The sequence below is a fragment of the Zootoca vivipara genome, chromosome 5 (genome assembly GCF_965207765.1).
Source record: "Zootoca vivipara chromosome 5, rZooViv2.hap1.1, whole genome shotgun sequence".
Classification (NCBI taxonomy): Eukaryota; Metazoa; Chordata; class Lepidosauria; order Squamata; family Lacertidae; genus Zootoca; species Zootoca vivipara.
Genome location: NC_142588.1, coordinates 17172864 through 17200141, shown reverse-complemented (window position 1 = coordinate 17200141; position 27278 = coordinate 17172864). Strand labels below are relative to the sequence as shown.

General features: G+C 42.8%; 1 protein-coding gene and 1 long non-coding RNA gene across 2 annotated transcripts; both read left to right on the top strand.

Annotated features, from left to right (window-relative positions):
• The first annotated feature begins 7942 nt into the window (after nt 1–7942).
• On the top strand, nt 7943–10981 carry LOC148685591 (uncharacterized). Its single transcript, XM_088669779.1, has 3 exons — nt 7943–7961; nt 8702–8862; nt 10232–10981. Exons 1-3 carry the CDS (start codon nt 7943–7945, stop codon nt 10823–10825), a joined length of 774 nt encoding a protein of 257 aa, XP_088525905.1. The 3' UTR covers nt 10826–10981.
• A 7895-nt stretch (nt 10982–18876) lies between these two features.
• LOC148685590 (uncharacterized) lies at nt 18877–22315 on the top strand. The gene is made up of 3 exons (XR_015950057.1): nt 18877–19067; nt 20935–20972; nt 21315–22315. It is a non-coding gene; the product is annotated as an uncharacterized LOC148685590 (long non-coding RNA).
• Nucleotides 22316–27278: the final 4963 nt, after the last annotated feature.

Sequence of the window (27278 nt, the reverse complement as noted above, 5' to 3'; positions counted from 1 at the left end):
GACCCACCCATGAGGCCAGATATGCATCAGCATATCTGGCCTTTGAGGAATGCTGCCACACAATGGCTGCGCTGCGGGCTTTGATCTTTCGAATCTCTGACGCCCCAAATTGGGTGCCCCGCCCCCCACTCTCACCTTCCATTCTGCTCCTTTCATTACTTCATAGTTGTGCTGCCCTGAATCCGCCTCTGCTTGGAAGCTGGATCGTCCTCAGCTTCCACTAACCCACTCCAAATCTGCCTCTAGATCAGCCACTGAGCAAAGAGGTCTCTTCCTGCCTCTGTTCGCCATTTGATCTTTATCCCCCAACTATCTCCAGCGTTTTTCCAATAAAAGTAGGGGTGTCCCAAGGAAAAGTAGGTCCTTCCAGGAACAGATCAGAAACCAGGGCACCTTCTGTAAATCCGGAACTGTTCCCGGAAAGTAGGGACTCTTGGAGAGTCTGTCCCTTGCTCCTGATGTAGACCTCCATTCGCCCCTTCTTCCCTGGTGGGGACACTGTTTTGTGACTCGTCTCAGGTATTAAAATGTCTTTGGGTGGCCCTGTTGACCCCCCTCCAGGAATAAGTCTGGCCAAGGTGGCTGGGACTTCAGCTCAGGCAAATGCAACCCAGGGAGGATTCCACCCTTGAGCCTGTGCCCGCTTTTTCACCTTTGCCTCCTCCTTTCCTGAGCCTGCTCTCTGAGAATTCGGCTTGTGTTTTTCTCCTCTCTAAAGAAAGCACTGACAACCTAAAGAAAGCAGTTGCCAAATGCTGAGGGGTAAGCACTCTGCACATGCCTGGGAGTAAACGATCTACCAGCTCCTGTTACATTCCCTTAGCTGAGAGGAAGGGTTTTTTCTAGTGATAGCCTAGTACCGGTAGATGCCTCCCAGAACTTGTTGGAGGAAGAGTAAATGATGAGCACTGTCGAAAACGAGGACACAGATATCATTCAATGTGTCTGTGCTAATTTAAGGTAATATTAATCTGTATGTTTTAAAGTATGGTTGTGCTTCCCCCCTCAATTTTATTATTTTATCTCTTAGTAAATCACCGTGAGGTTTTTTGTTTTACAATCAAGCGTTGCATACATTTTATTAAATAAATAAATGGTCTAAAGGCAACTTTAAAAACAACTACTGTAATTTAAATAGAAATAGAATACTTCTCAACATACTTAGTTGACCTGCATGCCTGCTTAGTCTGCTGCCCAAATGCTGACTGTTGATAGGCATTTATTTTAAAACTGCAGCTAGACTATAAAGTCCATCAAAGAATGGTGTGTCTGCTATGTCTCTGTTCCAGCACTCTTTTGTATAATTAAATAACCACTATTCACCATGCCTACACTTTCTGAAAAACAACCTATTCAGAATGGGCTTCAGAAACCACAAAGTTACTGTATAACAACCTGCACATGAACACACACACACATATTAATTACAGATAGTTCCAAAGAGCACCCACATTGAAGGATGATTTCTGGTAAAATAACTTATGGTGAAAAGAATTGAATGCATGGAAGATATTTAAAGACCTTAGATGGTTATTTAAAGATTGCTCTTTCAAAATATAAATTGAGCTTTTGAAGGAAATGTGAAGACAAAACTACAGTTTTTCTGCTATCTGCGGGCATAAAACATTGTCCACAGTCAAAGTGGAAATATTTGAGTAATATAATAATTTTAATATTTGAAACTGAAATGAGATGAAGTAGGTGTCGCTCAGGAAGAGAGAGCTCAATATAAGTTGCAAAAGAAGTTTTTTGTTCTGTTTTATTTTTGGTTGATCATGATTTTTAATTATTATAAATCAACACAGATCCATTTAGTCAGAAATATGTCCCTCTCAATCCCTACCATTTCATTTACTTATGTACTGCTTTTGAAACGAACCTCACAAAGTGGTTTACATCAATATATCAAAACAATAAGCATCCATTAAAACTTCAATAAAACAGCAAAGGCAAACTGCAAGGGGGAAAAGCTCAATGATTTTAGGATTGTAGCTTTTAAAAGTGTAGTTTAGTGGGGGAGAAATTTTTCTCTATCCATTTTCTCCATGCAATGCAAAATTTTATAAATTTATTTCATGCCACCTCTTATTCAACTTTTATCTAAACCAAAAAGTCCCCAATGCTCCAACCTTTCCTCATTGTTCCATCCACTTGATCACTGTGGGTGCCCTTTTCTGAGTTATCTGAACTGGAGATCTCTGATAACGCACCACATGCTTTTATGCATAGGGTGGAATGGGGGCGAAACTAATCCCTTTCTCACTCCCCCACTCCAGTACTTATTGCTTTCTAAATTACTATTTCCTTTGCGTGGCAGTGGTGGGAGGAAGGTAGGTGAACGCTGGGTGTTTTGCAGAAGATCAGAAAGGATTGCTGACCTCTCCTCCCCGTGTTTATAAAGAACAGCAAAATAATTCTCCCCCCCCCCTCTACATTGTACTGCTGAGATGAAGAATACTTGAATTAACCAGGAATGGATTTATGTGTGGAAAGCCAGTGAGCGCCCATTAATTCTGATTCTCAAAACAAATTCCTGGGCTCATAATTCTTGTATTATAAGTGCATGGCTTTTGTACTACGCTCTTTATTGCTGTATCCTTGGTTCAAGTTAAAGTGAGGGAAGCAAATCTCTTGCTGCATGATGCCTGTGACTTCCAAGCCCCTTACTGGGCAAATACTATGGTAGTTCTGAGTGGGCAACTTGGATGGGTTAAATTGTGTGGTATTTACACTTCTTCCCCAACACCACAAATAGTTCTGAATATCTTCTCCCCACCCCTCCCCTCCCCTGCTATTTTAAAACCCAACAGCAGATGACTCTATTACAGTTCTCCTAACATCAGTCCCATGCAGTGATAGACCTACATTTTGGGGGCCCTGAAGATTGAGCTGTTCTGGGGGCCCCTTCACAATTAGCAATGAGTTCTGGGTAACCACTATTGTTGTCTTCAATGGGGTTGTTCCATGACAGATCACCACATTTTAAAAAATCAGATTTTGATTAGAATTTCTGTTCTGGGTTGTCACACGTGTCAAAGTCACTGGTGTGAATAAAGATATTTAAGCTTGTGGACTAAATTCGCGTCTGGGGCCCCTGTGAGATTTGGCGCCTAGAATATTAAGATTCATTGGTTTCATAGGAGATGCGCCTCTGATTCCAAGCTGCTCTGTGTGTAACATAAGCAAAATGCCAGAATCTAGATGCTAGAACAGCTCTAGAGAGATAGATAAACGTAATACAATGCATAAAAACAAAATTACAAACACCCAAGTACAGACATTCCTTCACCATGGCCAGATTTAATGTGCTCCCCTCTGCCCTGTTGCAAGGCAGGTATGAGGGTAAAGCGTATGAGACACGTGTTTGCCCATGTGGCTCATCAGAAGTAGAAACAAATTTACATGTATTGTTATACTGTAGTTTCTACGAGGATTTACGTTTGACCTTTATTACTCCAGATGTACAAAACCTTAAGAACGAACCAGAACCCCAACATCTGAGAGCCTTGGTAGAAGATAAAGGCCCCAAAATTATGACCAATGTTGCCAAATTTTGTGTATCTGCTATTAGACGTAGGAAACAAGAGCTTCTCAATGGCAATTCGCAGGGGAATACTAACACTTAATTTTATTTATGTTTTAACTTTAAAGCGTTGTTGTGGTTTTATTTGTATTGAAATTGTCCCCTGTATCTTTCTTTGTTATGCTCTGCTGACTCGTTGCATCAGTCGAATTGGTCTGTGACCGTTTAATAAATTTGATTTGACAATGCATAAAAGGCAGGATTAGAACAACTCCCAATTGAGATCAAAAAGCTAATATTGGAGGATAAAGCCTGCAATAAGAACAACAAGATACAAAGCTGAAAGTAGATCTAAATGTCTTCACCTGACACATACAAATAGATGGATAAATAAGAGTTTATTTGTATTGTTTTTCTTTTCTTTGTTGTGTTGTTGTGGTTATTTTGTTGTATTGTGTTATTTCTGTTTTTGTAAGTGCTCATATAAAACTAATTTAAAAATTTGGGGGGGGGGACATCCGAGGCACACATCTCCCCTGCTTACTGCCCGCTACGTCATGAACTGAGAACTTTATCGGATAAAGTAGACCGTCTTCACGAAAGCATATGCCACAATAAATTTGGTAGCCTTTGAGGCGTCAAAACACAGTTTGCGTGCAGTCTTAATTCAACACGTATTTCCGAGCAGAAACTTTACCTCCTGATGCGTGTGTTTCAGTAGCCATGAAGTTTTAGTGGTCCTTAAAACAACCACCAGCGCACTGCTAATCTCAATTTGACATTGCTACTGTTCATATTAGGAAGTTTCTTTCTGGTACATTGTGCTTGGAAAGTTGCCATGTTACAATTTACGTGGCGAAACATTGTGATCTTCGAACCTTGGAGGAGGAAGGGACATAATGTATTAAAGAACTAGTAATACAGTAATACCTCGGGTTACGAACGCGATCCGTTCCGGATCGCAGTTCGTAACCCGAATAGTTCGCAAACCGAGTGCGATGGGCGCCGCCATTTTGCGCATGCGCAAAGCGCGATTTTCGCGATTTTCGCGCTTTGCGCATGCGCAAATCGCGCGATCGCGCGCGGCGAAAACACTTCCGGGTTTGCGCAGTTCGTAACCCGAACTGTTCGCAAACCGAGGTGGTCGTAACCCGAGGTACGACTGTATGTTGAAACGCAGCTATGTATTTGATACCTCAGCTTTGCTTGCTGGTTTTCCTTTCCTCGTCCTCCTATAAATAAACCCAATTCAATGTTCCGGGTTGCTATGTTCTTATGGTTTTGATTTACTGAATTTATACGCTGCCCTTCGGAGCCTAGATCGGCAGTACACACTTTAAAACCAAAAACAAAGCAAAAACATTCTAAAATCTTTCGAACGTTAAACAACAACAATTGCAAACATCTAAAAGCCATTTCAGTTAAAAAGAATCCTAAAAGAAATTACAGGAGGTTTGTTGGTTGGTTTTTTAAACTATTCTTCTACCCGCAGATCTCGGGGTTGTCAGGAATTCAGCAGCAGCCACCAAAAACCTGAGCAAACAGGAATATTTTCAAATTCCTAAGGAAACGCAAAAATGAGGAAGACGGGGCAGCTCACTAGAGAGGGCATTCCGCGACCGGGGAACCTTGTCTTGGTTGAGAAGTAAGGGTGGGGTGACTCTTTCGTATTGGTTGAGACATCAGCTAGTCTGTAGTTTCTTGGAATCAACAGCAGTTTAAAGCTGGAACCACTGCTTAAAACCAAGGGCTAAGGACGAAATCACAGACTAAATTAGGTCAAAGTCAATTGGTTATTACTGGCGGCCGAAGAGCCATTTGCCAAAGGGGTGGCGGGCTTGACTTAGTTTAGCAAAGCAACTGATTTTTTTGAAAGAGAGGGTGTCCCCGATCCTGGAGAGTAGTGACTAGTGGAATGCCACAGGGTTCTGTCTTGGGCCCAGTCTTATTCAACATCTTCATCAATTACTTGGATGATGGGAGGGGTGGCTAATACCCCAGAGGACAGGATCGCACTTCAAAATGACCTTAACAGATTAGACAACTAATCTGTTAAGAAGGACACTGAGGAGGAAGACTGCTGACAGACAGAAAACCAACAAGATAAGATAAGTGGCCAGTCATTCTATCAGCCCGATGGAACTTTTAACAACTTCTTACAACAACTTTAACAAAGCTTGGCACCTTTTAGCAAAGCTTGGCACCTTATAAAAGCCTCCCCCCCCTCCTTTTAGTACTTTCAAAAGATTTCTTAACCCCGGAGTGCAGGTTAACTACTCGAATGTAATGGGTAATGGCAAGTGCCCAAGAGACCCGGAGGTGGAGATCCTCCCCCCCCCCCAGAACAAAACAGACCAAGATCGACTCCTTCCTCCAAACGACCCACACAAAAAAATGAGGCGTCCACCTATACAGTGAAAACTTCAAATCGTTTCACTCCACTTATTGACAACCACATTGAGGGGTTTTATGAGGAGGACACAGGCAAAGCGAAGTTTCCTTCTTGCGGTGGGTCCACCCTCCTCTGCAGCCCCAAAGGCTAACCCAGAGCCGCCTACCTTGCTGCCTAAGTCTGGCGAAACGGGGGTTAAGAGAGGCAGGGACCGCCTCTGGCCCAAGCCTAGACCAGTTTGAACTAATAATCATGACTCTTCATCGTATCTTTAAGAGCATCAACGGGTTAGACATGCAGATGGACAAGATCCTTAAAACACTCACAGCTCAATTACCTCTCCTGCCTGACCTGCCTAACATTCACCAGAGCCACTCCTTGCCAACTGAGATCTTAAAGGGTCCTCAGCCTCATCTAAACCAGGCAAAACAACCCAGCAACAGACCCTGCGGACACTCTTCATCAATTATATCAGGAAACCAATCACTTCTCCTACTACCCAACAAAATATGCTTAACCATATGCCAAGGGAGCCCTGGACTAACCAGAAGACGTATTAACCAGAAAATGGCCACAGGACTCCTTTGTGCGCTCTTACGGATTACTCAATCACAAATAGACCTTACTTCTGTGACTCTTCTATGCCACACCTCCAGGTGCATGAAAATACTTCTATCTTTCCAGTCATCAAAAATTCCATCCTTACTCCTCGATGGAACGGGCCCCTAGCCCAAAGGGGCATTTTCCCTACGAGAATTTTTAAAGACCTCAACATCAACATCAATCATAATCAGCCTCCTGATGTGAATCCTTGGCATTTAACCCACATCAACCCAACAAAAGCAATATTTACAGATATTTACAGATATTTACTGTGACCCTTAACAAGTGGTCAATTGTTCAGCTTTTATTTTTTATTGTAAAACTTTAAAATATAAAAAATTAAAAGTATGGGGGGATTTATATGGATGGTTAACCCTAGAAGGCGTCGGGAGAAGGGAAGATATTGCTACGCTGCAAATTTTGGTAATTTTCGGGCAACATTTGTAGGGGTTTTGCAGTTTGATAAAGAAAAGAAGCATCAGCAACGTTTGAAGCAAACCTAGGAAACGGAAAGCTCACTTTCACCCAGAATGCAACCCCGTTGCAGTTATAAGCTATAGTGTAGATTCAGGATTTGGTTGCGACGTCTATCCGGGGCTGAAATTTTCTGAGCATCTAACATCAACTGCTTTGGCTTGAAAGACCTACTGACTTATTGGCAAGAGGAGTTTGCCTTCCCTTTATTTCAATGGTGTTACTCAGATTCTTCCCTTAACAAAGTTTTTGCACCGCCTAACCATAACGAAAACCTCTAAGCAGCTTACGAAAGCATGAACATTATCGATAAAAGTCAAAGTGAAAAACATGCAAAATGCAATTACAGTTAAGCTAAAACCACAGATTAAAAGGCACAGCAACTTTTTGCAGGTAGATTTGCCTAAAGGAAACAAAGTTTATAGCAGGCGCCGAAAAGGCTTCATCTCAAAAGGGAGGGGGTTTCAGAGTGTACTTGCTGCATCTACGTTTCTTGGACTCAACATGCCTAAGTTGCCGCATCTCTGTATGTAAAATGAAAGCCTTATAATACTATTTTTAAAAAAATAAACCACAGTTCTCTTTGGCTCACTCGCTCCCCAACCCGTCCTCTCAATTCGCTTCTCTTCAACTGTGCGCACTAATTCTCCAAGCCTATGGGTCTACTTTCAAATTTTGCTAAGGGGTTGGTAAGGCACTCCAGCCAATGTAGATTGCTCAAGCAGCGTTTGAAAAGTGAACTTGAAAATCCCTCCTCCCCAAAAGCCGCATCCCCATTGGAGCGCTTCTATCAAAGGAAAACGCACCGGCCAATTCGCAGCCAGGAGGGGCTACCATATAAAGGCGCTGAAATCCAGAATACCTGGAGCTGACCTTGAGGAGCAAGGGTATTATTTCTTGCAAGCGAAAAGCAGCTTTGTTGGAAGAGAGGGAGGCAGCGCTTTTGCAAGATGAAAACTACCAATGGAGGTAAGAATAAAATATTGTTTAAAAGATTTTTAGTTCACTTGTCTTTTTAAAAATGCTCAAATAATTGATATAAACAACGGGTTTTTTTTTATACATGAAGGTTGTTTCTGTTTCTGGGTCAGGATCAGGATGTAGGGAAGGCTTTCAAAGACCCATTTGTGGTAGCCGGGGCGGGATCACACAGGCGCTCAAAATATGTCTTCGGTTCGAAACATTTCGCAAGATGGGTTTGCACATCTTTACTTAAGCTTGAAGCATTTACTGCATTTTACTGCATGAAGCATTTACATGCAAACTTTCTGAATGTTAAATACCTTTCACATAAACGGGATTAAATTTCCCAATAAATGTGGTTAGGATCAGTTGCTTGCGACAAAGGATGGCAGGCGTAGAAATAAGAGTTAAATTCTTACGCTTTGGCTTGTTTTCATTCAAGCCTTGTTCCGAGCAACAGGAGGTTTATTTGAAGGCCACAAAGTGCGTGGATTTCAATGCCAGGTAAAAAAAGCCGCCCTGTAAAAAGCGAAGGCGGTTTTAAGAATTGCCACTCAAGCGTTTGAAACCGGTGGTCGTTTTACGCAGTGTAACCTCAGAGAACGCCCGATTGAGCGGGCCTTACTCCCGGGGTCCAGTGCAGGCGTTGCAGCCCTGAGCTTTCCATGTCGGGAGGAAGATCTGCAAGCTTCACTTCAGTTTCAGCCGAGCGCTTCCTTCAGATTTGCGTCTATGTCTTTTCCCAGGAGGAAGCTACCCCAAAGTCGGAGAAAGGAGAAAAAGGACTGTTTTTAGCACATCTCACGTCGAGCTTCTAAAAAAGGCGTTTGAAGAAAACCCGTATCCCGGATATGAGACTAGGGAGGCGCTGGCAAGGCGCATCGGAATCGAAGAAGATCGTGTACACGTAAGAATCGGGATGGTGGGGGCTCCTAGAACTTCCCTAAACTGCACATACTGGAACAATTTAAAACGCTCGGAATAATCCTTGCGTAATCGAAGGCCTTAGCTCATCCTGTGCCTCCGAGCTTATCTCGAAAGGCCCCTTGTTCAAGAGCTAACTTCCTCTTTCTTGGCTTTTTTTTTGAGGGGGGGGGATGTATCGTGGATGTAAAGGCTTTTTGTAAAGGGTGGGTGGGTTGTGCTCCCTCCTTTTCAAATTTAGGAAGAAATTGTGCCCATACTTGTTCAGAAAGCATGGTTCCTTATTAAGGCTTCATTTTCCTTCCCAGTAAATTTATGCACAGCACACATTCATTTGACACATTTGATACAGATTCTGGGTTTAAATCATTTTTTAAAAAATCTTCAGAGACGCAGCTTAGAAATCAAAATTCTGTAATGGATGTACATTAAATCTGGTTTTATAGGCTGCCTTTGCAGCCTGATCCAGTTAACACTAACTCCCAAGGTAATGTGCAGAGGACTGCAGCCATAAGCAGCTTACACTGGGGAGACTAAAATGAGTTAAGCTGCATTGCTTTTTCTGGCAAAAGTTGAGCAAGTCCTTAGTTCTCTCCCACATATATAAAGAATTCCCTGCCTAGTCTATTACCCCCAGGACACTTGGGAGACTGAGGCAAAAGACCCCAAACAGGGCACCACAATGGGTAGGTCCTCTGAGTGAGCCATTTAAAATTACTATTACTAAGTTTATTGAATTTTTAAAACAGTTGCCAGGCATAAAGTGTTGCCTTCCAGGACAAATGCACACAGAGATGTTAAGTCTTGTATGCAGCCATCCACTTGGCATTAACAAATGCTTGACCATTTCTTACAGATGAAGCTCACACCCACAGTTAATATACTTTAATACAGCGAGTCTTGTTGAATTATACAATTGTGCAGCTTTTAAAGGTGGCTTTTTGTGATACTGCAGAACAAAATAAAGCCAAATAGCAGTATTTAGTCATTCCAATTTAGAAGCTTTATATTTAACAGTAATTGGAGATTATGAACATGGGATATATGAATGTGGAGGTGAAGATAGCAGAAAGATTGCTGCAGAGAACTAAAGAGAAACCCCAGAGGAATAAGCATAATTTATTAAATGCAATTCTGTTTGTTGGATCAAAAAGACATATTCATGGTAACAATGTCTTCTATATTCACTGAACATAATACCTATAGGCTCTTCACACAACACAAAACAAGTTAACATAGGTTCTCCCACTATCATACACTAATCTTTGCTTGGTTGTTGTACCTGAAAGTGAAATTATGACCTACCCATTTGGAAATAATGGGCATTTGGTTCTCTCCTTTCTTCTGTTCAGGTCTGGTTTCAAAACAGAAGAGCCAGAACACCAAAGAGGATTGGTTCCAGGATACGGATTGGAAACGGTGCGACAGCTCCTTATAGCCACAGTGAGACAACCAGTCCAAGAAGCAGCCAAGACAGCAGCCCAGGAAGCAGCCAAAATATTCACACACAACAATATTACCAGCCCCACAACTTTCATTATGCTGAAAACCATAGAGGAGCAGGATTCTGGCAGCCACCTCTCAACAACACACAACCAGAAGAGCGCCTCTATTCGCCGCAACAGCAGACCTCCCTGGAATTGAACCAGCAAGTTGCGATTGGTGGAACTGGGCTTTGTCAGACATCTCAGGCAACCAACTATCCAGTTCCCTATTATGGTGCAGAGATGGTGAGGCAGCCTCCACCGGCTGCCAACTTCTGCATTGCAACAAACAGTTACACTCCTTGGTCTGCAATGGGGAATTATCCAGTTGCAAATCATGCACAAATGCTGGATGTTGATGGAAGTGTTCCGGACTCTCAGTTATTCTCTTTAAGTCAGGTTTCAGAACAAAAGAGCCAGAGTACCAAAGAGAATTGGTTTCAGGGCAATCATTTAGGATGAGAACCTGTAGCGTTAAAGTTATGCAACAACACAAGCTGCCCAGGAGTCTTTCTTCATCCTATGCAAATGCTGCTTGAAAAATACCAAAAACAGACATCAAAGAAGTCCTTTTCCAGATTAGCATCCCAACTCCTTCCTTGCTATCCTGTACATATTTTACAAGCTCCCTCTTTTAATGCATTTTAATGTATTACTTTAATGTTTTGAATAAAGTTTGCTCTTTTTAATAGCTTGTCTGGAGTCGTCATTTAACTTTCCATTTACTGAAGCATTCACTTTCCTGTGTGGAAGCATATAAACATGGGCTTAAATTTTCCATAGAAAAAAGTCAGTTGTGCTGTACATATGGTTCTAGAGATAAAAGCTCAGGTGTACTAATGACTGAATATTTCTGAGACACATTTTAATGCACCAATGACTTTCTGTCCCTTTTCTTTCCTTTTTAAGTTTGTTTCTGAGGCTAGAGTAGGTGGCAATAAATGTGGTGGAAAGTTGCTGTATTTTCTTTGTATACAAAAGTATATTTGTAGTTCCTGGTATAAGTAGATTTAGTAACACTTTCCTGTGTTAATAAGTTTGGTTTCCATTAATGAGTCTTCCATTTTTTAAATGGAGATGGGGATATAAGGTTTAATTGCTTTTTCTACCAGTAAGTTGTTCTCCAAAGCTTTAAAGACATACAAGTTTAACTTGTATGTGCTTTAGCCTGCAACATGGGTATTTATATCTATTAAAACTTTATGGGGGGGGGATATTTTGAACACTTTAGGAGGGTGGCCTGTGAACTAGATTATGCCTAATACAGTTTGCTTTCTTTGCCGTTCAGCCTTGATTTAACAAGGTTTAATCATAATAAAATAAGTCAGTTAATTTTAGATTCTAAATTGGACCCTCTTAGGACAACTAATTTAGAAGTAAGTTCCACTAACTTACTAATACGCAACCAAACTGAGCAATTTCCACATCAATTGCAAGATCTAAAATAAAAATACAAAAAACAAAAGCAAAAGCAACAACAGCAGCCACATGCTCCCTTCCTGCCGCCCAGCAAAAATCCTGAAAACAACTGAGCCCAAGAATATAAATCTATCCAAGCCTAAGACATCTCCAAATGGTTTTTTCAGGGTTTTTCAAAATAATGCTACATTATTGGCATATGGTTATGTTCCCTGTTCATTTGATTATATATTCAGATCAAAATGGTTCTGCTAATGGGTCAGTGGAAAGTGCGAACAGCAGTGGAGATAGAGGGCATCTCTGTTCAGTTCCTCTACATAAGTCTGCATGAGTCAAAATTTATTCCATTCACTGAGATATGGGCTTTAGGGTTGGAATACATTACAAATCCATGTCATAAAACCTCACTTGCCCAGTCCACTACATTTCTTAACACTACACTATGGAATTTAATGGGGCTGGGCACTAGATTTGGCAGATCAAACTGAATCTAGTGGATTTGACCTAGTCCTACCCTGATATAGGACCAGATCTGGGTTGGTTGTGATCTAGGTTGGGATAGGGCTGGGCTGGGTCAACATCTTTGTGTGTGTGTGCAAGACCAGCCATGGAATTATTGTCACAAGATGACAATTCAAGAGATTAGGCAAATTTCTCGAGATTAGGCAAATTCATGAATGCTAAGACTATCAGTGGCTACTAATCGTTATGGATATATGCTATCAGAGGCATATCAATTGCTGGGAAAGAACAGGGGGAAAGGCTACTCACCTGACCTGTGTCCTGGTTTTGGTATTGCATAGTGATATGGTTGGCTACTGTGTGACCTTATACACAGAAAAGTGGTTACATATGCAGAGATTAGATGTGATACGAGAGATCTATGAATAAAATAGCTACAAGTAGTTCTTTAGTTGCCAACTGACCAGATCTTCTTCCAGAATCATTTGCAGTTAAAGAAATATAAACAAGCATTTAATGCATACAATTAAAAAACAAACAAACCATACCTTGCCTTCAGAAGATGCACTCAGTCTTTACTGATTCTGTATGTCCCTCATCCCTTTAAAAAAAAAGAAAAGAAGGTGCTTTCTCTCTTGGAGGTGAAGAGTACTCTATCCATTGTAAATAAGCTCATTAAATGCAAAAGTAGCCATGCTGGGCCATTAGAAAACAGCAACTCCACAATCCACAATAGGGTAATGTGTTTGTTGAAACCAACAAGAATGCCACAAAAGTATGGCAAGCTCTCCAGAACTCTTCACCAGACAAGGTGTTTCACAAAGCAGGGGGTGAGGGAGATCAGGGTTTCTTTCTTAAGGTATTTAAGCACAAGAAGATGTTGTAGTCATGAGATGCCATTCATTTGAGGCAGTAGAATCTACCACAAAAGTTAGTACCCAATTCACAATGACTTTTTCAGATTACCATTTCAATCTGTAAGCAATCATTGTAAAATTGGTGCAGGGGGAATCTTTTCAATTCTGCAAAACCAACAGAAGAGTCTTGTAGCACCTGAAAGATTAACAATTTTATTATGACACACACAATATAATTCACTTCATTGGATGCATAAAGTATTAGCCTGAGTTGCAGGGACACAATTGGTGGGGAGCTTGTAAAAAGAGATAAGAGGAAAACTAAATGCTGAAATATACAGTTGAGGATAATGACCTTTTTAACTGTTATGATTCACCAAAAACAGTAGATAACACAGACATCCTTGCACTGCTAAGCCAGTTTTTAGCACATCTAGTGTGATTTTTAAAACTGTAAACCCAACACCTCCCCTTCATGGATCAATGCCTTGTCGTGGCGAAGGGGCTTGAATAACTCAGAGAAGCTATGAGCTATGCCATGCAGGGCCACCCAAGTTGGACAGGTCATAGTGGAGAGTTTTGACTAAACGTGATCCACCTGGAGAAGGAACTGGCAAGCCACTCCAGTATCCCTGCCAAGAAAACTCCATGGACAAAGACAACAGGCATATAAAAGTTATGACGCTGGAAGATGAGCCCCTCAGGTCGGAAGGCGTCCAACATGCTACTGAGGAAGAGCGGAGGACAAGTACAAGTAGATTCAGAGCTGATGAAGCGGCTGGGCCAAAGCCGAAAGGACACTCAGTTGCGGATATGCCTGGAAGCGAAAGGAAAGTCCGATGCTGTAAAGAAAAATATTGCATAGGAACCTGGAATGTAAGAACCATGAGTGGAGGTAAGCTGGATGTGGTCAAAAATGAGATGACAAGAATAAATATCGACATCCTGGGCATCAGTGAACTAAAATGGAAGGGAATGGGCGAATTCAGTTCGGGTGACTATCATATCTACTACTGTGGGCAAGAATCCTGTAGCAGAAATGGAGTGGCCCTCATAGTCAACAAAAGAGTGGCAAAAGCTGTAATGGGATGCAATCTCAAAAATGACAGAATGATCTCGATACGAATCCAAGGCAGACCTTTTAACATCACAGTAATCCAAGTTTATGCACCAACTACCGGTGCTGAAGAAAGTGAAATTGACCAATTCTATGAAGACCTACAACAACTTCTAGAAATGACACCAAAGAAGGATGTTCTTCTCATTACAGGGGATTGGAATGCTAAAGTAGGGAATCAAGAGATAAAAGGAACAACTGGCAAGTTTGGCCTTGGAGTTCAAAATGAAGCAGGGCAAAGGCTAATAGAGTTCTGTCAAGAGAACAAGCTGGTCATCACAAACACTCTCTTCCAACAACACAAGAGACGACTCTACACATGGATATCACCAAATGGGCAGCATCGAAATCAGATTGATTATATTCTCTGCAGCCAAAGATGGAGAAGCTCTATACAGTCAGCAAAAACAAGACCTGGAGCTGACTGTAACTCAGATCATCAGCTTCTTATAGCAAAATTCCAGCTTAAACTGAAGAAAGTAGGAAAAACCACTGGGCCAGTAAGATACAATCTGAATCAAATCCCTTATGAATACACAGTGGAAGTGAGGAACAGGTTTAAGGATTTAGATTTGGTGGACAGAGTGCCTGAAGAACTATGGATGGAGGCTCGTAACATTATACAGGAGGCAGCAACGAAAACCATCCCAAGGAAAAGGAAATGCAAGAAAGCAAAATGGCTATCCAACGAGGCCTTACAAATAGCGGAGGAGAGGAGGCAAGCAAAATGCAAGGGAGATAGGGAAAGATACAGGAAACTGAATGTAGATTTCCAAAAAACAGCAAGGAGAGACAAGAGGGTCTTCTTAAATGAGCAATGCAAAGAAATAGAGGAAAACAATAGAATGGGGAAAACCAGAGATCTGTTCAAGAAAATTGGAGATATGAAAGGAACATTTTGTACAAAGATTACCATAATCAAGGACAAAAGTGGTAAGGACCTAACAGAAGCAGAAGACATCAAGAAGAGGTGGCAAGAATACACAGAGGAATTATACCAGAAAGATATGGAGGTCTCATACACCCCAGATAGTGTGGTTGCTGACCTTGAGCCAGACATCTTGGAGAGTGAAGTCAAATGGGCCTTAGAAAGCATTGCTAATAACAAGGCCAGTGGAAGTGATGATATTCCAGCTGAACTATTTAAAATTTGAAAAGATGATGCTGTTAAGGTGCTACACCCAATATGCCAGCAAGTTTGGAAAACTCAGCAATGGCCAGAGGATTGGAGAAGATCAGTCTACATCCCAATTCCAAAGAAGGGCAGTGCCAAAGAATGCTCCAACTACCGCACAATTGCGCTCATTTCACACGCTAGCAAGGTTATGCTTAAAATTCTACAAGGCAGGCTTAGGCAGTATGTGGACCGAGAACTCCCAGAAGTGCAAGCTGGATTTCGAAAGGGCAGAGGAACCAGAGACCAAATAGCAAACATGCGCTGGATTATGGAGAAAGCTAGAGAGTTCCAGAAAAACGTCTACTTCTGCTTCATTGACTATGCAAAAGCCTTTGACTGTGTCGACCACAGCAAACTATGGCAAGTTCTTAAAGAAATGGGAGTGCCTGATCACCTCATCTGTCTCCTGAGAAATCTCTATGTGGGACAAGAAGCTACAGTTAGAACTGGATATGGAACAACTGATTGGTTCAAAATTGGGAAAGGAGTACGACAAGGTTGTATATTGTCTCCCTGCTTATTTAACTTATATGCAGAATTCATCATGCGAAAGGCTGGACTAGATGAATCCCAAGCCGGAATTAAGATTGCCGGAAGAAATATCAACAACCTCAGATATGCAGATGACACAACCTTGATGGCAGAAAGCGAGGAGGAATTAAAGAACCTTTTAATGAGGGTGAAAGAGGAGAGCGCAAAATATGGTCTGAAGCTCAACATCAAAAAAACCAAGATCATGGCCACTGGTCCCATCACCTCCTGGCAAATAGAAGGGGAAGAAATGGAGGCAGTGAGAGATTTTACTTTCTTGGGCTCCTTGATCACTGCAGATGGTGACAGCAGTCACGAAATTAAAAGACGCCTGCTTCTTGGGAGAAAAGCAATGACAAACCTAGACAGCATCTTAAAAAGCAGAGACATCACTTTGCCGACAAAGGTCCGTATAGTTAAAGCTATGGTTTTCCCAGTAGTGATGTATGGAAGTGAGAGCTGGACCATAAAGAAGGCTGATCGCCGAAGAATTGATGCTTTTGAATTATGGTGCTGGAGGAGACTCTTGAGAGTCCCATGGACTGCAAGAAGATCAAACCTATCCATTCTTAAGGAAATCAGCCCTGAGTGCTCCCTGGAAGGACAGATCGTGAAGCTGAGGCTCCAATACTTTGGCCACCTCATGAGAAGAGAAGAATCCTTGGAAAAGACCCTGATGTTGGGAAAGATTGAGGGCACTAGGAGAAGGGGACGACAGAGGACAAGATGGTTGGACAGTGTTCTCGAAGCTACGAACATGAGTTTGACCAAACTGCGGGAGGCAGTGCAAGACAGGAGTGCCTGGCGTGCTATGGTCCATGGGGTCACGAAGAGTCGGACACGACTAAACGACTAAACAACAACAACAACAAACCCAACACCTATTGTATGGATTCCATCTGCAGATAATAGCACTGGTGCATTGTAATACAATGGTCTCATGATTTGAGGTCACTTCATTCAATAATGAACACCTTAAGGTCAGTGACAGAGCATCCTGAGAAGCTGAAATGTTCCCTCATTGGCTTTTCTATACTGCCATTTCAGATTTGTGCCCATTCATTCTTTTGCATAGACCGGCGGCTAGAAGGTCGCTGTTGGCAACCGATGGCATACATATATTACTTTGGAAGATGAGCAGGTGAATTAGCCCCTCAGGTTGTATTGACATTATTAGCTCCTGTAATAATAATGTTAAACTAGATATGGGAATAAAGTTGGTATCTGGCTCTGCCACAGCGCCTGGTCCCTCTTGTCCGCATATCTGTTATATGGCCTGTTACTCAAGAATAGGTGTTTCTAGGTTAATGGGCTGTCCAAAATAAAAGCACAGGCCTGCCACCCAAGGCCTGTGAGAGGAAAGTGTCACCAATGTATCTCAGATAGAAGAGAGGCTTTCAGTTCTGTAGTCACTCTTGTTTTATAACAGAGTGAACTAAGTAGGTAATTGACCTGATGTGATCAATCCTCTCCTCTGAAAAGGTTAACTAAAATTGGGTGATTACCAAAGTCTCAGAGCTCTTTGGAGAGTATCAGAAAAGGATAAAATACAACTGAATAAAATAGGCATTTGCAGCCACAACTGCAAGGAAAGCTTATTTTTTATTAAAATTTTAAAACTAAGACCACAATCCTAAACACACTATGGAGTATTTTATTTCTGTGGCACACATCTTTAGTCTATGAGAAGGTGAAGGTACACAGGGTTTTTTAAAAATCCATATACAGGTAGTGAGAAAATCCCTTTATAAAATATGGGAGAAAATATGAAGGAATACTAGAACCTAAGACCTCACCGACAGAAGCCATAGCAGTAAAAAAGAAAAATATGAAAGGAGACTGGCCAACGTATAGAATGATATTAGAGGAAAACAATAACAAATTGACACTGAAGAAGTTTGAAGAAATTAGGTTGTACCTGATGGATTGGTTACAATATTTTCAATTAAAAGAAATATTAAGTATAGATTGTGTGTGGAACAGTGTTTGTATAAGGTACATTTACATTGCAATGTAGCCGAAGCAAAATTCCAAGTATGTCAGAACTTGCCCAATAATTTATTATTCCTATTCCTTATTCCTAAAAAGGACTTGAAAATAAGACATCCGATTTGGAAAAAGAACTAATCCAATCCAAAGGAAAATATATTTTAAAAATGTATAATCTACTTCTTGAGTGGGAGGTAAAAGAAGAAGTGAAAGGGGTGATGGTGCGCTGGGCCCAAGACCTTGGATATAATATTCACATGAACCAGTGGGAAAAATTATGGAAGGTGGACATTAAGTTTACAGGCTGCTATAATATTAGAGCAGGGACCCCAAACTCAGGCCCGGGGGCCGGATGCGGCCCAATCGCCTTCTAAATCTGGCCTGCGGACGGTCCGGGAATCAGCTAGTTTTTACATGAGTAGAATGTGTCCTTTTATTTAAAATGCATTAAAACACATTGAGGTCAATGTGGATTAAAACACATTGAGGTCACCCCCCTTGCTGTGTTTCACATCATCTTAGCACATTGCTGTACACACCAGATAAGGGTTTGGGATGTCTTCATCTGATGTGAATTACCTGTTTGGTTTCCCCTTGCCCATGTTTTCAACATGATGGGAAGCTGGTTTCAGGGCAAATGTATCAAACAGCAGCATTTCTCAATAAACTTTAGAATAGATATGGATAGTGGGAAGTGTCATGCGTACACTACCGGTAGCGGTGGGAATACTCTGGAGCCATAGTAAATGGTAATGTGTACACAGCCAAAGATACCGGTAAGTCTGGGATGTAAGTTGTAGGTGGCCTTTAGCAAGACCCCCTGCCCCCTGACCTTTGCAACTGAGATAACGCTGATCTACCTTGCAAGGTTATTTATGGATTATAGAAAGGTATTTTTTGCTCAAATGCATTAAATTAGAATCTTCATAATCATTACTTGATCACTTCTCACCAAATTTTCAATGGTAGGGTGACTCCCTCTTATTGGCTGAGAAGTAAGGGTGGGGTTCGCCCACCAGAGATGAATGCCCTGACCGAGCCCCCAGCAGAATAGCAGAGTGAACCTGAAGGAGAAAGAATCCATTTTCAAGGCAAAACCAATTTAGGAGAGAGCGAGCGAGAGTTTTTGCATGATGACATCCAACAACGAAGGTAAGAGAAATATTTTTTAAAAAAATGATCATTTATTCACTGTCTTTATAAACAAGGACAACATTGCTCTAATGATTTATAGGGTATAGTGGGTGGGAAGGAAGATGATTTCTGTTTCATTTGGGTCTCGAGTCAAAGACTCCGTTGTGGTAGCCGCGGAGGGATTAAACAAGTCTTTTTTTCGACATATATCCTTGCAAGAAGCACAGGCAAGACTGGGTTGCACACCTTTATTCGTAAGCACGAAGCATTTACTGTGTGGAAAGTGCGATTCTATGCACACTTTCCTAATTGTTAAATCCTTTTCAAATAAACGGCGATTTAATTTCCCAATTAACGTGGTTAGGATCGGCTGCGAAAAACGATGGTAGGCATAGAAAGAGCGCAAAATTCTTACGTAAACTTCTTTGGCTTGTTTTCATTCAAGCCTTGTTCAGAGCAACCGGCTGTTTATTTAAAGGAAACAATGTGCGTGCATGTAATGGTCGGTGGCTCTCACTTGCCTGACCCAGCCAATCTCCTGGCTTGAGCAGCTTGTGGGAAACACACAACTCGGCACTTCTCTTGTGAGCCGTAGTCAAAACAATTTCCCGGTAGTTCGCTGCCACCACCCTTTCTCACTTGCACCTGGCCAGAGAGCCCAAAAGGGAAAGTTCTCCGCCTTGTTACAAGGTTGCAAGCCTCTGACTACTCTTAATAAAGCAGGCAGAAATTCAACTGGTTTGGTTTCTTTACTCAAACCCAGGCACACTCACTTGTGCAGCCCAACACTCAGTATGCGACCAAATGGTCAAGGGACCGGACTAGTTGCCCCACCCTGAACAATACTCAAGGTCCAAACCAAAATATACCTTTTCAAGGCTTTATTAAAAAGTGTAAAACATACAACTTAAAAAATAGCAGTGCACATTTCTTGTGAGGTTACAGAGATCGCAAATAATAAACGTAAGCATACAAATTGCTCTAACTAAAGGATACATACGGTTATGCAGATATAACTTGTTGCAAAGCTTTCAGGAGGCGCAGCCCGCAGGCCCCCCTTCTCCTCTCACAGCTTCATACTCGCAGAAGCTCTGGCAAAATTGCAAGTGGCAAAATGCAAAGTTCTAATGCTAGAACTCCCAAGTTATGGGGAAAGGGTCAGGTGGGGTTCCGTTTTCCCACCAATGGAAATGAGGCTCCAATTAGCAGTTTACCAATGATTTCAGGTGTAGCCCATTTGTCTTCACCTGTCTTACTTCACACTCTGATCTAATACTAGCAGATAGTAAGACAGTTCTCTCATTCCCTCCCAACTTATCAGGGTCAAGCCGACCCCAGGTGGACAGGATAGAGTGATTAAACCCCCTCCCATCCGTACCATAAGGAAATAGGGAACACCGGTGTTTCTTCTTCAGCCAAAGGCAATTACCACATTCCTTTGCAGGCAGCTAATTGGGGCTAGCAGAGAGGGACTTAGCAAGTTTTGTTAAAGGCCCAGCCTGCTCTTGCTGTCTCTCCCAGCATCCATTGCTCTTGACCAAGGATTCAGAGTTGTTCATACTATAACTCCCATGCCATATCCATGACACTGCATTTTAAGGTCAGGTACAAAAGCCTTCCTGCAAAAAGCAAAGGCTTTGCCTTCTGCGCTCAGCCGTGTGGGTGTTCAGCCAGGCGGTTGTAAGAAATGCCACTGAAGCGTTTGAAACCGGTGGTCGTTTTACGCAGTGTAACCTCAGAGAGAGTCCGATTCAGTGGAACTTACTCCCGGGGTCCAGTGTACGCGATCCAGCCCTGAGCTTCCCTGTTGGGAGTAAGATCTGCAAGCGTTGTTTCGATTTCAGCCGAGCGTTTCCCTCATATTTGCCTCTATGTCTTTTCCCAGGAGGAAGCTGCGCCAAAACTGGAGAAGATCGTGTGCACGTAAGAAGGGGGCTAGTGAGGGCTCCTAGGACTTCCCTAAACCTCAAATACTGGATAAATTTAAAAGGTTCAGAATAATCCTTGCGTAGTTATTCGAATGCCTTAGTTCACCCTGGTGCCGCCGACCAAATCGGGAACGGTGCCTTGTTCAAGAGCCAACTTTCTCTTTCTTGGTTATTGTGGGGGGGGGAGTGTTGTATCGTGAGTGTAAAGGCTTTTTGTAAAGGGTGGGTGGGTTGTGCTCCCTCCTTTTCAAATTTAGGAACAAATGGTGCCCATACTTGTTCATATATCATGGTTCCCCTGATTAAGGCTTCCTTTTCCTTCCTTTCTTTTGTTCAGACTTGGTTTCAGAACTGAAGAGCCAGAACAAAGATGACTGATTCCAAAACAATGATCAGGAACCGAGCTACAACTCCTTATAGCCGCTGTGAAAGAAAGAGAAGTCCATTAAGCAGCCTGAGCAGCAGCGCAAGCAGTCCGACGCAGCAATATTGCCAGCCACGCAGCTTCCATTATCCCGAACGTTATGGAGGAGCAGGATTCTGGCAGCCACCTCTTAGCATCCCGCAACCAGGAGAGCACCTCTATGCCTCGCAGTACCAGAACTCCCAGGGATTGAACCCGTTTCGTTACCAGCCAGCTGCTGTTGGAACTGGGCTTTGCGAGACTTCTCAGGCAAGCCCAGTTCCATATTATGGTGCAGAGGTGGAGAGGCAGCCTCCACCATCGGTTGGTAACTTCTGCACTCCGTCAAGCAGTTATACTCCGTGGTCTGCAATGGAGAACAGTCATGCAATGGGGAATTATCGAGCTGCAAATGCTGGGTGCTGATGCAAGTGGTTTTGGCTCTCAGTTCTTCTCTTTGAGTCCAGTTTCAGAGCAAGAGAGCCAGACTGCCAATGGGAATTTTCAAACTGCAAACCCCCTACAAATGTGGCATGAAAATGACCAAAATTGGCAACAAAGCAATATCTTCCCTTCTCCCGACGCCTTCTAGGGTTAACCATCCATATAAATCCTCCCTAAATTTTAAATTTTGTATATTTTAAAGTTTTACAATAAAGTTTGTTTAATGCCTTTGTCTGGGATCATCACCTGGCTTTCTATTTACTGAAGCATTCACTTCCCTTTGCTCAAGCAAGCTAAAAGCACTTGTATACTGAAATCAAAAATAAAGCTGAACAATTGGCCACTTGTTAAAATAAGGGCCACAGTAAAAATCTGGGGTTGGGAAAATTGGGTAAAGATTTCAAAATGTTCCAATTTTGCTTTTGTTTTTGTCGGGTTGATGTGGGGTAAATGTTTAGTTGGGGTTGGCGGTTATTTTAATTAGAGTTTAGGTATAAACTGTTCATTATTGCTATTATTATTACTATTGGTTTCTTTGTTTGCTATTTTTTGGTTTTCTTTTTTTAATGTTTGATGCATTGTTACCGGTAGCACAATGTATTTTTTACTTTTTGCAGAAAACAATAAAGCATATATGTATATAAATATATACGTGTCTATTTGTGCATCTGATTTTATTGGGCTGCATTTTTCTGAGCCCCACCTGCCTGCCATGCTACATAATGCACTCACTTTTTGAAAAGTTGCCTGAATCCAGAAAGGGGTTGGGTCTGCCGGATCCCCTCTTTGCTTTTAAGTGCAGCTTCCAGGAAGGAAAAGTTCCCCAAACCAAAATCCACAGTAGATTGATGATGTGACTCAGATATTTAGCTAAAGCATGCTATTTGAGAGTATTGGGAATGCCTTACAAGATTCCAATCTGTTCATAAGGCTACACATTATCACTTCATCATTCAATATTTCCTCCTGTACCTAATTTCTGACAACCAGACAAGGGACCAATTCTGCTTATGCGGTTCAGGGTTTGCTTCCCATCTGCTTTCCAGGCAAATGGTTCTGAAACCGGGTTTTAATTCCACGACGCCGAAAAGGCCTTTGATAATTTGGCTTGGGAGTTTATGTTAGAGGCACTAAAAAGATTAGGGATAAGGGGGCAGTTTATGAAGGGAGTTAAGGCTATATATGATAAACAAAAAGCAAGGTTAATTATTAATGGGAATATTACAAAGGAATTTGAAATATCAAAGGGAACCCGACATGGTTGCCCGTTATCCCCATTGTTATTTATCTGGACATTGGAATTTTTGATAAAGGATATCCAAAACGATAAAGAATTTAAAGGTATCGCGGTAGGGAAGAACAACCTTAAAGTAAGGGCCTTTGCCGATGATCTCATAATAATGACAGAAGATCCAGTGGAAACATTAACCAATTTGAAGGTAAAATTAGCAATATATGGAGAAGTAGCGGGATTAAAGGTAAATAACGGGAAGACAAAAATAATGGTTAAAAATATGCGCAAGGAAGAATTAGAGAAATTAAAATTAATTATTGATTGGGAAGTGGTGAAAACTGTCAAATATTTAGGAATCATAATAACAAATAACAATGCAGATCTATTTGAAAATAATTATGCCAAAACATGGAAAATTATAAAAGAGGACAAATGGAAAGGACTGAATCTGACCTTCGCGGGGAGAATAGCTGCAATAAAAATGATGGTGCTTCCAAAAATGATATTTTTGTTTCAAATGATACCCATAAAAATTAAAAAAAAAACAACATTCGAGGCATGGAGGAAGGATTTGAATAATTTTATTTGGCAAGGTAAAAGAGCAAGGGTACAATACAGAATATTAACAGATATCAAGGAAAGGGGAGGGTGGGGAGCTCCCAACCTAAAGCTATATTATGCTACTGGATGATCTGGAACTGCTAAGATTGGAAGGATTCAGGAACATCGGAGGCTGGCACGCTTACCTGTTAAGAGAGGAAAAAAGGGGAGTATATATCATTTTCAAATCATGTATTTAAAAAATCATTAATTAATATCTGGGAGGAATTTAGATATCTATTGGAACCTAGGGCAACGAACCCAAAGGAGGGAAATGGCTTACATATAAAGAACTGGTAATTAAAATCAATGATGAGTATGTCTTAAAACCGTATGACCAAATTAAAGAGTATTGCCAAAGTTGGCTACATTCTCTCCAGTTGCAAAGTATTTTTAAGAAGCATAGAGCAATAGGATTTACAGACAATAGGTCAAAACTGCAAGAACTACTAATCAATAATTCTGTAAAACCATTGGCCAAAATCTATAAATACCTATTAGAATGGGAAATGAAAGACGAACAAGTTAAACATGTGATGATAAAATGGGCGCAGGATCTTGGCAGGGTGATATATAGCAACCAATGGGAAAAATTATGGGAAGAAAACATAAACTTCACAGCATGCATGGGGATTAGAGAGAACATGTGGAAGATGGTCTATAGATGGCACCTTACGCCAGGAAAATTAGCGAAAATATACAAAAATAACCAAGATAAGTGTTGGAAGTGTAGGGAGAAAACGGGAGACAACCTACTTAGTTGGTGGAGCTGTGGAAAGGTATGTAAATTCTGGTCCGAAGTGTACGATGAGATGAAAAAGATGCTAAGATACACGTTTGAGAAAAAACCCGAAATTATGTTACTAAGCTTGCTCCCAGATAGCTTACCGAGGGATAGGAGGAACATCTTATTATACGCATGTGCGGCAGGTAGAACCCTGATAGCCCAAAATTGGAAAAAGGAAAAAATCCCATCCATAGAGGAATGGCGTATTAGATTGACAGAATATGTGCACCTAGGTAAGTTAACAGCAATAATTAGGAGGACCCCTAAGCAGAAGATTAGGGAAGAGTGGAAATATGTTGAAGATTATTTTTATAAGCAGGGAATGAATTCAAAATGGGTGATATATTTAGAGTAAAATGCACAAGCTGACTAAGTGAGTGGAAAATATAAAAACCTGTCATATAATATTTGGGTTAGAATCTATAAGATTAGGGAAAGCCTAGTAAAATTTTATACAGGACACAACCAAATGTAAATGTTTGGAAGTTATTTTTTAAATTTTTTATTGGTATTTTTCTTGTCTATTTTTTTCTATTTTTCCTTTCTTTCTTTTTTCCCTTTTTTCTTCTTTACCTTGTATGTTTAATTGGATTTGATTATGTTATGCTTATGTTATGTTATGTTTCGTTATGTTATGTTTAAGTTGTGTCGTGTTACGTTATGGTTTGTATATTTTAACTTGAAATAAAATAAAGTTTATTAAAAAATTCCACGTGCTTATTTCTCCCACTTGAATAAAATATTGGGGGGGGGGGAGGAGGCCAGGTAAGCCCTTTCATTGGAACTTTTTTTGGGGGGCGAGGGACCTGGATCCCCCAGAGTTTCCTCCTAGGACCCCACTTTTCCCCGTCGGACCTCGTCCTTCCCCCTCCGCCCTCTCAGCCCCCGAAACCCCGCGAGGTAGACCAGCCTGAGAGGCGGCGACTGGCGCAGAGGCACCCGAGTCGGCTTCAGGGTTGTGTATGTGCGCAGGAATTTTGGGATCTGTGGGTGTATGTAGGGATTGTGTTGTGGGTGTGGGTGTGCAGTGATTTTGGTGTGTGTGTGTGTGTGTGTGTGTGTGTGTGTGTGTGTGTGTGTAGGGATTTGAAGCCTGCCTGGCCTCAGGCTGATATGCCGACAAATATATATATATACCTGAGGGAAGATAGCGCAGCCTCGCCCTATTGTGGCGCCTCGGGACCGACTACTAGATAACTCTTACCGGGTTCCCTCTCGCCATTGTGTTCCCTTATTACAGCAGCAGCGGGATAACGAACGCTCCTCTTTCTGGTCCCAACGGCCGCCCATCCCCCACTCCCTCACGCTTCGCCTCATAGAACCAAGGTTGGCGCCGCACGCCGTTTCCCGCCTCTCCTGCCCTCGCGCCCTTTTGCAACGGTTTCCCCTGCGGCGTCACACCGGCTGCCCCCCTCCTCCCGCATTAGGCCTGGCGAAGGTCTCCCCGCTTCTTTCCCTCCCTCCCTCCCACCCACTCCACCCCGCCCCCGCAGGGGTGATCCACCCATGAGGGGAGATAACCGCACCAGCATATCTGGCCTTTGATCTTTCGAATTTCAGACGCCCCAAATCGGGTGCCCCTCCCCCACCTTCGCCTTCCATTCTGCTCCTTTCATTACTTCATAGTTGTGCTGCCCTGAATCCGCCTCTGCTTGGAAGCTGGATCGTCCTCAGCTTCCACTAACTCCCTCCAAATCTGCCTCTAGAGCAGCCTCTGAGCAAAGAGGTCTCTTCCTGCCTCTGTTCGCCATTTGATCTTTATCCCCCAACTATCTCCAGCGTTTTTCCAATAAAAGTAGGGGTGTCCCAAGGAAAAGTGGGTCGTTCCAGGAACAGATCAGAAACCAGGGCACCTTCTGTAAATCCGGAACTGTTCCCGGAAAGTAGGGACTCTTGGAGAATCTGTCCCTTGTTCCTGATGTAGACCTCCATTCGCCCCTTCTTCCCTGGTGGGGACACTGTTTTGTGTCTCAGGTATTAAAATGTCTTTGGCTGGCCCTGCGGACTCCCCTCCAGGCAAGGGCGTACCCACCGCGGGGCAGGGAGGGGCCGCTGCCCTACTCTAGAGGCAGGGCCGGTCGGGCAGCTGCGGGCAAGAGTGGCGCTGCCGGCGGGGCTGGTGGGCAGAGGCGGAGGACAGCCCAGCGGAGCGCGAGTTCGGCGCCCGCAGCAGTCTCTTGCGCCCGAGCCGTGCGGAGTCCACACAGCCGCGCTGTGTGGGAGGGGGCAAGGGCTGACGCTCCCGACGTTCGGGAGACCTTTGCGCATGCGCAAAGCGGGGCGCATGCGCACAGCGCGGCTGTGGACTCCGGCGGCCGCCGTGCAGGGCGCATGCGCACAGCGCGGCTGTGCTCAAAGGTCTCCCGAACGTCGGGAGTCGTTCAGCGCCTGCCAGACCGCTGCAGCAACGGAGCCTCGGATAGCTTCGCGGAGGCCGGGGCTTTGCTCCAGACCTCCGCGGAGGCCCCGATCCAAGCCTGGTTCCCTTCTCTCCCCCCCCCGCCCACCCCCAGACTTCCCTCTTCTCCTCTAGGCGGCCGCTGGTTTTCTCCCCTTCGCCGCCGTCGCTTCAGGTTTATTTTGATTTCACCTGGGCTCTGTAGCCCCGCCCACATTCCCACTTTGTGGCCCCTCCCCTCCCGTGCCTTGGCCCCGCCCCTTGCCCCCCCCTTAGTTTTGTTCCTGGGTACGCCCCTGCCTCCAGGAATAAGTCTGGCCAATGTGGCTGGGACTTCAGCTCAGGCAAATGCAACCCAGGGAGGATTCCACCATCGAGACTGTGCCCACTTTTCCATATTTGCCTCCTTCTTTCCTGAGCCTGCCCTCTGAGAAT

Excerpts from the sequence above, each read along its gene's own strand:
- LOC148685591 (XM_088669779.1), top strand. Across the intron at positions 8,863-10,231 it reads TCGAAGAAGATCGTGTACAC|GTCTGGTTTCAAAACAGAAG; the intron begins GTAAGAATCGGG and ends TCTTCTGTTCAG.